Below are 12,590 nucleotides of genomic sequence, written 5' to 3'. Positions count from 1 at the left end.
GTTATGTTCTTTAAGCTAAGGTCTGTGGTTTACAATAGGGTTCACTCTTTGTGTATTGTACAGTTCTGTGGGTTGTTACTTATTTTTATTTTGGCAACATAATACAAATACAAAATTTCTTGTTTTAACCACTAATTCAGTGGTGTGAATTATATTCAGAGTGTTGTGCTACCATCAGTACCATTTTACCAAAACTTTTCCATCATCCTAAACTGAAACTTGATACCAATTAAGCATTAAGTCCCCCTTTTCCATCCCTGCCTCCAGTGACCAGTGACCTGTATTCTGATTTCTGACTCTGAATTTTCTTATTCTAAGTATTTCATGTAAGTGAGATCATATATTTGTCGTTTTGTGTTTCACAAATTTCATTTGGCATGATGTCTTCAAGGTTCTTCGATAGTATCGCATATATAAGAACTTCATTCCTTTTTATGACTGATTAATATTCCATTGAATGTAAACATTACCTTTTTTTTTTTTTTTTTTTTTTTAACATGGGCAGGCACCAGGAATTGAACCTGGGTCTCCTGCATGGCAGGCGAGAATTCTGCTTGCTGAGCCACCGTGACCTGCCCTACACTACATTTTTTTTATCCTTTCATCTGTTGATGGGCACTTATGTCACTTCCACTTTTTGGCTATTACAAATAATGCTGCTAAGAGCATCAGTGTGCAGGTAGCTGTTTGATCCCTACTTTCAGTTCTTTGGAGTATATACTTAGAATGGGATTGCCATGTCATATGGTAATTCTATATTTAACTTTCTGAGAAACTACCAAATTGTTTTCCAGTTTTACATCATTTTATGTACACAGCAACAATGCATAAGGGTTCCTATTTCTTTACATCGTCTCCAATGCTTGTTATTTTCAATTTTTTAATAATAAGGGATGTCATATTTTAATAGTAAGTAACAGCAAAAAATCTTAACCTTTTGCTTTTTTTCATTAAGCACAATTGTCAATATCTTTTTGAAATTCAAGTTTCGTACTTTAGTTTTGTTTTCATTACTTGATTTTAAAAATTTTTTGTTTTTTTTCATTCTGTTTTACTTTTTTAATCTTTAAAATTTTTAATGACACTTTACATAAGTAGTTTTGTTATTTTAGCATTTGAAAATGAGTAATTCCTTTGGTCTCTGAGCTGTTAAACATGTTTATATTTTTATTTTTAGGCAATGGAGTTATTAGTAGAGAAAGCAATCAGTAGTGCTTCTAGCCCACAGAGCCCTGGGGATGCACTGAGAAGAGTTTTTGAGTGCATTTCTTCAGGAATTATTCTTAAAGGCAAGTTTTACTTAATACTTAGTGTTTTAGTTTTTCAGTTTGATAGTTAAACGGATACTCTTCTTTTAAAAATGGTTAATTTCAAGGCTTTTTCTCCCCTATGGTGATTGTTGTTACAGGTAGTCCTGGACTTCTGGATCCTTGTGAAAAGGACCCTTTTGATACCTTGGCAACAATGACTGACCAGCAGCGTGAAGACATCACATCCAGTGCACAGGTACTGTGTGTTTCTAATTCCAAAACTTTGTTGGGTGGCTCTCCTGAAGGTTTTTTTTTTTTAATTGTCTTTTAGAAAAAGTCATTGCATAATATTCATCTTCTGCTTCCTAAAAGATAAGGAAGTCCTTAGAGGGAATTTAAGAAAGTTACCTTGCATTAGATTTTACTATTCAATATTTAAATTAATTATGTATCTAAGTGAATGCAAATATAATAGTATTTTCAGTGTCTCTGTTAAATTATGTATGCTAGGTAATATATCAAGTCCAAGATCAGTAAAGAACTATTTATGTCTTCTGGTTGCACAGAAGCGATATGCTGTGTGGTTTATCGTCATTATTGTTATAATTTAGCTTCTCCTGCTACTGGAAAGGCCATCTAATTTAGTAATTAAAATGTGTGTTTTGGAATCAGAATCCTTGGGTTTGAATACCACCTCTGCCATACGTTAGTGTATGACCTTGAGAAATTCTCTGAACTGCTCTGAGAACCTCATCTATGAAATGGGCATAAAAACAGTATCTGCCTCAAACAGGATTGTTGTGAAAATTAAATGTGTAACTATGGTAGCGCCGAGCTTATGAAAGGATCTTAATGTTAGCTATTGTAGTCATTACCATGTTATCAATCTGTTAGACAAAGAATTATGGAAAGAAAAACTATGTGAAACTAATGAATGAAAAAAATCAGCCCGTCTAGAATTATCACTTTCCTTTTTTGATTCCAGAAATGTACTGAGTTTAAAAAAAATAAAGTGTATTAGCCATGAATAGTAATAATTCACTATGGGGCAATTGAAAGTTGTTGGATTTAAGACCTTGATTTATTCTTCAAAGAGAATTTGGAATATGTCAAGAGTTTGGAATAAAGTAAATTGTTGTGCCAAAAATGTATGGGGGGGGAAGGGTAATAACAGTATTATGGATATCTGACAGACTCACAAGATGGCCAGTTCTTGTGTATGAGACAAATTTAGTTTAGTTTAGTTTTTATTTCTTTGGGTTTAATTTTCTAGGGGAAAAGGTAGTTGCCCTAAATGGTTTTTCTTCCTTCCTTTTGTACTTGAAGAAGGAAGGAGTTAGTTACAAATTTAAGGGAAAAGAAAATTAGGGTTAGAAATAGGGCATTTGAAAACTAATAGAATTTACAGTTGAAAGGAAAGCAATTTTTATTTATTTATTTATTTATTGCAATTTTTATTTTTAATCTGACCTTGAAGAAAATGATCTGGTTTTAGGAGCTAGTTAAAATTTTTTTTATTAAAAAATGAAGGAGTTCCCAGAGCCTGCCCATGTTAAAAAAAAAAAAAAAAAAAAAGAAAAGAAAAAATGAAGGAGTTAATGTACTGTCTGATTCTATTGATGTAACATTTGTGGGGGGGGAAAGATAATTATGAAGATAGAGAACAGACTAATGGTTTCTAAGAGTTAGAAATTGAGGGTGGGTGGGTGTAGCTAGGTAGTCTTACGGCGATGAGTATTTTCTGGTGGTATATATGTATGCTAATCTAAACATGATAAAATGGTGTGGAACTGTATGCATACAACAAATGAGTGCATGTATAACTAATGAAATCTGAATAAATACTATGGATTGAACCAATGTCAATTTCAGTTTCTTGGTGACTTATAGAAACAAATAGAAATTTGGCATTGTTGCTTCTCTTCCCTTTTTTGTCTCTGTCTGGAGCTATTCCTCTTTTCCTTCTGTAAGTTCATCTTTGTTTTAATACACCTCTGAATGTCCTTTTCTCCGGTGATCCTTTTCATGTTGCCTCTGCCAGGTATACCCTTTGTCGTTTTCTCAATTCCCTTTTTATGGGTGTTCAGTAGATCAATGCATTTTTAAAAAGGTACGTTTAGAGTTGATTCCTCCATTTACAAACTCTTGGAATTAGAATAGACAATATTCCTGTGGTAGAAATTTATTAATATTCATTATTATATGCTGGATATCTTTGGTTATTTTCTGTTAATGCAGAAGAATAGAGTATTCTGTTTATCTTTGGAAAAGAGCTTTTGTATGTCTCTCAGTATTAGTTCTCATCACAGGAAGTTAACATTAACAGCTAAACAAAAGATAGAGAAGCCTCAGTTCTGGCAATAATTCCCTAATAATTGCAAACAAAATAGAGTACTCTATCAAGTCCTGAATGCAGATGATTGGGGGACTTTGAGGATTTGAAAAACAGGTGACTCAGGCACAGTTTTAAGGAACTGTGATTATCTAAATCTGGGGGGAAAAAGTTTTGGGACAGGAAAATTCTCAGTGTATCACTCAGTTGAAGAAAATTAACAGGGATTAAAACTGGGCTAAACAGCCTTGACACTTCCTCAAAAAAGGTACATATGAATTACCCTACAACTCGGTAGTTTCACTCCAGGAGATTAGAAAACATGGGTTCACATAAAATCTTGTAAATGAATGTTCATAGCAGCATTATTCATGTAACTGTCCAAAAGTAAAAACAACCCAAATATCCATCAGCTGATAAATGAGTAAACAAAATTTGGTATATCTGTACAGGAGAAAATTATTCAACCAAAAGTAAGAGTTGGAAACCATTACTTTTAGACTGTAGATCTCTAAGTTCTATATTTCCATTTCATTTCCTCGATCTACTCATGAAAAGAGCATGTTAAATCTGAACTGTCCATCATCCCTAAACTTCTCCTGTCCATAGCATCAAATAAAAACTTTAGATTTTAAAAAGCAAATCATTATACTAAGTGAAAGAAGCCAGACACAAAAGCCACATATTGTGTGATTCCATTTATATGAAATAATGTCCAGAATAGACAAATCTATGGAGATAGAAAATAGATTAGTCATTGTCAGAGTCCATGGGTAGGAGAATGGGGAGTTAGTATTAATGGGTATATTTCTTTTGGGGTGATAAAATTATGTCTGAAAATAGATAGTAATGATGGTTGAACAGCTTCATGAGTATACTAACCACTGAATTGTACACTTTTGATAAAAGGGACTCTTAATTATATCTCAATAAAAAAAGTATAAACAGTTACATTGAATAATATAACACTACAATGAAAACAGTCAACTTTAATGAAGTAATTGTAAAAATTAAAATTACAAATTAAAGTTCCCTCTAGTCTTAAGTTTCCATGAAACTTTTTGGTGTTGCTGCCTAAGATACTCTAGCATAGAAATAGCTAGGCAATAAAAATGTTTTTTAGTTCATTAGGTAACAGGGATTTTTCTATTTTTTATCATAGGTATCTTGGTCAGCCAATCAGAAACAATATTTTATGCTTAGGCTAGTTATATTTCTATAGTAGAAAGCTGTTTGCTTAAAGTTGGTGCTTAATGATCAATATTTCACTAGCATATTCCCATAAGTTACTCATTCAGCATTATCTTGTTTTTGTAGTTTAGACATTTCATATTACTTGCATGTTTTGTGCAATGTGTTATTTGGGCAGTGTCCACTCACAGAGAACAATATAGAGTCATTGAGAACCAGTATAGTTTCAGTATATATATATATATATATTTGGGGGGGATCATTATTTTTGCAATTATATAGTCTCAAAATTACATTCTGCCTTTTCTTTTGTGTTCTCACTTTATCATGAGGAGTCTGTGAGAAAGAAGTAAGTTGAATGTGTTCTTAAGACATCCTTGAATTGTTGAAAAATTGTTTTAGTGTTTCCTTTGTTTCGACAGAGTAGTGGGTGGATCTTGATTGGGCCGTGTGCATTTGCCTGTACTGCTGCTGTGTCTTAATAGGCCCTGAGTTGCTCCAGTAACATTCTTAGGTTAGTTCTGCTCCTTGCTAGTGAAGGTCACAAAATAGGAGCATTATCATCAGTTAAAATGAATCTAGCAAAGTAGTGTGCGTATCTCAGAACCAGAGGCAAATTTTCTTAGATGAGTCTAAGACAACATTGGGTATCCCACATTGAACAGGTTTTAATGACAGTAATGAAGCCACCCTTTCATCCTTTGTTGCGAAGAAGAGTGTGGGAAGTAGGGGCTTATAGCCCCTCATAGGTTGAAAAGATGAAAAAGGCTTTGGCTACTTGAGCGGAGGTTTGAAAGGAGAAGCCACAGGCTCCAGGACTTTTGGGGTCAGCATTAGAGTACAACTGAATGATAACTTGTGCAGGATCCTTTACAGGGTGGCTCCCAGAAGCAGGTTGTGGTTTACATAGGATATCCCTGGTTTCCCGGGTTTTTTTTCTTTTTTTTTTTTTCTTTTTTTTTTTTGGTTGAAATAGTGATCAGAAATTTTCTAATAGTGCTTGTGATGAATCCATAGGCACTAACCTGGTACGCAAAGCTGTCAGCAGCATGAGAGCCCCAGTACTAAACATGTATAAGTCTTCAAAATTTGTGTTTAGTATCTTTGATTTCAAAAACCTCTCTTTCGGGTAGATGAAATCTGAATGTAGTAGCTTGAATTTATTGACAGAGGCTTCAAGCCCAAAGAATAAGCCTGAAGTCTGTCCACTTTATCAGGGGCCTCAAGACAGGCATACCCAGAATGTCCAATCTCAGTATCACCTGGTAGTGGATACTTGTCCTTGCAACTTAAAGGTAAAGTCCAAGTTCGAATAGGAAATAAGGCAGTTCTTTATCATGTTCGAAGCCTTTGGTTAAAGCTCCATTGAGTCTGAACACATAGTCATGGATATCGATGTTCAGGCTCTGCTGGGAACCAACTAGGATACCTCTGTAATTATCATGGCACACCATATGTAGTCTGGAGGAGCTCTTTGGAGGCAGCAAAGATCTCTGTGCTCCCCAAGCCATTCAGGAGGTTCAGGGTAGGGGCAGCAGCTTGGTAGGAGAGCTCCTGCCAGCTGCACGGCGCTTTCTGCTGGCTCAGGCCCTCCCAGTGTTCCTGGTGAAGAGACCACTCCCTCCAGCAGCACTGGAGTGGAAAGACCAGACAGACCCCAGAAGGAGGCTGGGGATAAGGGGCCTGAAAGGTGAGTTAAAGGAGATTTTGACACAGTGCTACCTCTTAAAAAGACTGAATTTGCTTGTGGAAGTAGGCAACTGAAGGTTGGCAGCTTGTGAGTTATGGTGAAGTAGTGCAAAGGAGGGTTATCTGGAATCAGAGGGAAAGCTCTCTTGTGCCAGTATTCAATGCCTTAGGTCCTAAAGGATGCTTGAGATGATGTAGTGCCCCTGGCTCCACCACCAAAAAGTACAAGGAGAAGACAGTTCCAGAGCAGGTAGCCACAGGCAGGAGCAGCAGCCGAAAGACTCTGGGGAGCTCCATTCAGCCCTGGGGGAGGGTAAGGGAGAGCAATCTAGGTGAACTAGGCAGGGAAGGACTCAAGGAAGCAGCTCTCCTGCTCAGCCTGTCTACTTCGTCTCCTCATGACACCTCCTCACCTGCAGCTCAGCTCCCTGCCCTGGGGGAAACAGGCAGCTGGATGCCACTGTGGACTACACACTAGGGCCCAGAACGTAGTTTCAGCATGTGGAGTCCCCAGTGTTTCTTCAGTACTGCCTCTGTCCAGGGACTTAGAGAGCTGGGAACCACACCCACGCTGCTGTGCACCTGATGCTATGAGTCCAGGCTGGGCAGGTGCATCAATACATTTTTAAAGATTGCTTATGGTGAATGCTAAATAATTTCTGGCTGGAGGTAAATTTAAAATTAAAATTAGAATAGACATTAGCATCATGCTTAAGCCTTAGAAGTTTAGAGGGAGACAAAACATGAGATTTTTAAAAGCAAGAGATAAGATGTGGTTCACTATCAAAGTTTGCCATCTCTTGCCTTAGAAAACAACAGGGTGTCACTTTGATTCTAATACTATTAAGCTCATAGCTTAATAGGTCCTTTACCAAGAGGATCGAAAACATTTGATGTGGAATTGATACCTGAGCCTCTGCACATGGACATTCATAGAAAAAGTGTGAAACAATGAGAATATGAACCAAAGAGGAGTTCAGTCTCAGTGAGGTTTGTTCTGTATTATTTCAGGATTGGTAGCATTGTTTTGCTTTGTTTTTAGCAAATATGATATTAATTTTTTAAAAGAACTAATTTATAAACTTATATCTTATAAAACAATAACATGTATCCAGAAAATCCTTCAAATAAAAACTCCATAAAATATGGAGCATTTCAGTTGTGAAATAATGTTATTTGAGGTATTTTTTCTCAAAATGCCTTTTTGGGCTGTTTTATGGGGCAGTGGGAATATGCTTAATAAGGATTAATATTTTGGCTTTTTAAATTAATTCTGAATTCTGTTTCTTTGTTTCAGTTTGCATTGAGACTTCTTGCATTCCGCCAGATACACAAAGTTCTAGGCATGGATCCATTACCCCAAATGAGCCAGCGTTTTAACATCCACAACAACAGGAAACGAAGAAGGGATAGCGATGGAATTGATGGATTTGAAGCTGAGGGGAAAAAAGACAAAAAAGATTATGATAACTTTTAAAAAGTTTGTGTAAATCTTCAGTGTTAAAAAAAAAGAACAGGTGCCCGTGGGTTGGCTGTTTTTCATTCATAATAATGTCTACTTTGAAAAAATTATCAAGAATTTAAAGAATATCATGGAAGAACCAAGTTTTTCTATGATATTAAAAACTTAATGTACAGTGTTAGGTATTATATGAATGGAAAGACACCAAAAAAAAATATTGTGCTCCGACTAGGGGAAAAACTGGTTGAGATTTTTTTCCCATTATTTTGGTTTTATTTACTGGTTGCCCTAGCTCCCCCTATTTTTGTGTCTTTTCATAACTAGTACATTGTCTTATTAAGTCTCTCTGTATTTAATGCAGTATTTGTGCTTCAGTTGCTCTGTGTATTTTGATATTTTTATTTAGAGGTTTTGTTTGCTCTTTGACACTAGTTGTAAGTTACTTTTGAGTTATAGATGATATCCTTTACCCCTTCTTAATATTTTACAGCAGTGCGTTTTTTTGTAACGTGAGACTGCGAAACTTTTCTCCTTTTGTTTTGTTATTCTGTATGTGAAGGATTACAACACAGAAAGTTACCCTGCCATTTGAATGCTCAGAACTGAATATTTCTGCAGATCTTGTGGCATTTGTCTCTCTAGTGTGATATATAAAGGTGTAATTAAGACAGATTTCTGTTAATCTAATCAAGTTTGCGTTAGTTGTGCATTAGCAGTATAAAAGCTAATATATACTATATGGTCTTGCAACAATTTTAAAGCCTCTGCATAATTGATTTAAGAAATGCATGACACTTTTGTTTTTAATAGACTTTTAAAATTATAATTTTAGGTTTAACACGTAGATCTTTGTACAGTTGACTTTTTGACATAGCAAGGCCAAAAATAACTTTCTGGTTTTTTTTTTCTTCTGTATAAGTGGAAAGGGCATTTTTCACTAAAATGAAAGTGGGCTAACCAATATTTTCAAAAGAACTTTATCATTGTGCAACTAACAACAATAACTAGCCCTTAATTATGGTGACAGTTCCTTATTGATGTGTGTAAGATTACGCTAGCAACTACTGCAGTTTAACACAGTTGAATGATTTCTCCCCACCCCCTCAACACTCCATCACCCAGATAATTTACAAATTTACAGTTCTATTAATGGTGAGGTTGATAAAGTATTACTGACAGAAAATTAAGATTTAAAAAAAAAAACAGAAAATTATTTAGTGTGGCCATCTTACATGCTTATGTCTCCTATAAGAAAGCTAAATATTCTAGCAGTGGTGTAATGAAAAGTTACATCTTACTGTTGATGTGTGTATGCTCTGGTATACAGAAGTCATTTTGTTGTCACAGCACTACAATGAAATACATAAATAAAAATTTAAATTCATACAATGACTTAAATGTATTATATATGTTAGAATGATTTATGCTTCAGTAAAACCATATTCAAATTTATTGGGTACTTACATCTTGTTATTCTTGACAACTGTTAGTTGCCTGAGCACATAATTTCCAGAAAATTTTATGACTCAATACTGTATTGGTTTGATTTATTTTTAGAGTCAGAATCTTCCGAGATTCTCAGCGGGATAGGAACCACTGAAGAAATATAACAGGAGACTCATGTTCTTCTCCCGAGTTTGTCACATACCATCTGTTTTAGTTTCTCAGCTGTTAAATACAATGGTTTGGCTTAACAACAAGAAATTATCGACTCAGTTTCAAAATGTAGAGTCTTGCTTCCCTCTCAGGGTCAGTATGTTCTGGTTCTGTGGCAGTCTTTTGGGTTCCTTGGCTTTTCCATCACATGGCAGTGCACATGGCATCATCTTTATCTTCCAGGTTCCATTGACTTCTAGCTCTGTCTGCTCCCCATGGTTACTCCTTTCATGCCCAATTTTCATTGCTTGTAAGGACTTCAGCCATATTGGATTAAGGCCCACTCTCATTCACTTTGGACACAGCCTTGACTAATATCTTCCACGGCCCTTCCTTTTTTTTTTATACAATTTTATTGAGATATATTTACACATCATACAAACCATCCAAAGTATGCAATCACTACCAAGGCCCTTCTTTTAAATGGGTTCCATGCCCACAGAACCAGGGGTTGGGACCTGAACCGTATACCTTCTGTGAGGAGCAAGATTTTCCCATTTTCATTTATTTCTAAATTTGATTTCTGGTTCTAATTTTGCTCTGGATATCTAGTCATCTAGTAAAATTTTGGAGTTTTGTTTCTTAGCATTGTCTTATAAGAGGGAAGGAAAGAACTGACGTTTATTATGCATTAATGGAAGATACCAGGCTAGGTCTTTTCACATGTTTTTCTATTTAAAATAGTTGTAACAATAATATCAAGTAAAGATGCTATATTCCTTACTTTTCAGATGAGCAAACTGAAGCCCAAAGTGGTTAAATAACTAAAGGTCATGCATCTATTTAAAAATGTGACAGAGTTGAAGTTGAGCCTCAGATTTCAAAGTTTATGCTTAACATTTTGTCAGGCTTCCCCCTTAACCTTACAGTTATGGTCTAAAAATATATACAACTCAACATTTTGCATATGGTTTAGGTATCCTCATCTCGAAATACAATTAGTTCCACTTAAATATTTTAGTAAAATAATTTTTCTGTAACATCTATAGCAAGATCCACATTACCCATCTTGGATGAAATAATAACCTAGTTTGATTTTTCATTAGTATCTTTTCCTCTGCTTTAACAATTCCTCAGACTGTAAACTTAATCAAAAGACGCAATAGTTATCCTGCATTCTTGAAACTATTGTTTTGGCTGCTCTTACTTGCTTATTCTCTGCATTTCAGGCTGATTTTCCCTGTTATTAGTTAGTGCATATTTAGTTTAAATACTTTAATTATAACCCAAATAAGACAAATTCTCCCCACCTTCAGTTACATAGTGCATTCCAAATTAGATTTTTCCTCACTGTTACTATTTCTTTTAGTTTTTTAAATTCTCTAGAATTAAATACGCAAAATTCCATGATACTCAAAAGAGAGTGGCCAAAATACTGAATTTGTTTGACACCATGTGTATTACCTACAGTTCTATAGAGAAACAGAATCAGCAGAAGATACCCGTAGATACAAAATATATAAAAGTGTCTCACATGGCCATGGGAATGTAGAGTCCAAGGTCTCAAGGACAGGCCGCAAGCTGGACTCGGATAAAGTTCCTCAACGAGCTCTCAGGAGAGGCTGGCTGGGCACCCGTAGGAATGGAAGAGTCCAAACTCCATACGGCAGACAAGCTGGCAACTCCAATGAAGGGTCTGGACGAGCTCCACAGGAGAGGACCACCATCTGAAACAGGAAGAGTGACTCTCTTCTGAATCCTTAAACGCTTTCTGATGATTAAATTAAGCATCACTCATTGCAAGAGGTGTTCCCCTTAGCTGATTATAAACGCAATCAGCTGTGGATGCAGCCAAAAAAATCATGATTTAAGTCCATGAAATGCCCTAGCAACAAGACAAGCCAGTGCCTGCCTGGCCAAATGACTGGGTACCACCACCTAGCCAAGTTGACACATGAATCTGACCATGACACCATGCCATGTAGTTGAAGCACAGAGCAGGAGGTACAGATAAAAGATGATAATGAGAGAGAGGAAAATCATGACTATCTTATAATATGAATGTCTATGAAAAGAAAGGTATTGGTTGAAGAATTTGTTTACTAACAATTTTAACTTTGCAGCTATAAAAAAGTTGAGAATGGCTTGCACAATATTACTGTCTGTGTTAAAAATTATAACCACTTATTTAAAGATTTTGTTTAAAGGTCCCCTAATGGTTCAAAGTTATGTATCTTCCCGAAGTGTAAAATGCTATTACACTATTAGCTTCAGTACCTAGTGACGGTAGGCTGAAACCCAATGGCTAACTGCCTCACAGTTGATGATTATTTCATGCCAGCCAAAATATGGGCTTAAAGTTTTAGAAAAACGGGTCGTAGTTTTGCTAGACCTCCTTAACTCTTCTCTTGGTTTCCACGGCATGAAATTTCCTTTTTTTTTCTCCTACCTCTCTGAACATTCCTTCCTGCCTTCTGCTGTTTATTAGTGGCATTTAACAAGCATTTTCTCTTTAGGTACTTTCTTGATGATCTTATCTATCCTCCAGGTTTTTGCTATTCCCCTTGATTAAAGTTATTTCCAAATCGTCTCTGTATTCAAACTCTAGTCTTGATTTTTTTTTTTCTTTTTTTTACCCTACCTCTGTCTAGTCTACTGTCCCCAGATTCTTCCTCCTAAAATAATCGTTTGGTCATGCACTGCTCCTCAATATTATTTTATCTTCATAACATTGCTACCTAGTAGGTATTCATTATAGATGAGCAAACTTGGGTTTGAGGCTAAGTAATTTGCTGTTACAATAATAAAAGGTCACTTGAATGATACATTTTTTTCCCTAAATTAGGTCAGATCATCAGAAAGCTACATACTTAGACAGTGCTGCTGACTTTTAAGCCTGAGTTTTTAACCTTTATGCTCTAGTACCTCCTATAGATGTGGGGTTTTTTGTTTTATTTTTTTATTTATTAATTTAAAAAAATTAACAAACAAAAATATTAACGTATCATTCCATTCTACATATACAATCAGCAATTCTCAATATCATCATAGATGTGTCTTTTGAGCCAAG

General features: G+C 35.6%; 1 protein-coding gene and 1 pseudogene across 4 annotated transcripts in view; one reads left to right on the top strand and one right to left on the bottom strand.

Moving 5' to 3' along the window:
* Positions 1 to 9,316, top strand: part of ZFR (zinc finger RNA binding protein) — a 99,610-nt gene extending 90,294 nt beyond the window's left edge. For 2 of the 4 annotated variants that reach the window (XM_077116919.1, XM_077116916.1), the window contains 3 exons: positions 1,178 to 1,289; positions 1,409 to 1,506; positions 7,760 to 9,316. In XM_077116919.1, the coding sequence (XP_076973034.1) occupies positions 1,178 to 1,289; positions 1,409 to 1,506; positions 7,760 to 7,939 (390 nt within the window). In that variant the 3' untranslated portion in view covers positions 7,940 to 9,316. Of the gene's footprint in view, positions 1 to 1,177; positions 1,294 to 1,408; positions 1,507 to 7,759 lie in introns of all 4 variants that reach the window. The other 2 variants (XM_077116920.1, XM_077116918.1) reach the window with 1 other exon arrangement.
* On the bottom strand, positions 5,548 to 7,392 carry LOC143646357 (alpha-N-acetylgalactosaminide alpha-2,6-sialyltransferase 2 pseudogene; annotated as a pseudogene).
* Positions 9,317 to 12,590: the final 3,274 nt, after the last annotated feature.

The sequence above is a fragment of the Tamandua tetradactyla genome, chromosome 9, assembly GCF_023851605.1.
Source record: "Tamandua tetradactyla isolate mTamTet1 chromosome 9, mTamTet1.pri, whole genome shotgun sequence".
Classification (NCBI taxonomy): Eukaryota; Metazoa; Chordata; class Mammalia; order Pilosa; family Myrmecophagidae; genus Tamandua; species Tamandua tetradactyla.
The sequence above is the reverse complement of the archived record's forward strand: the minus strand, read 5'-3'. Positions and strand labels throughout refer to the sequence as shown.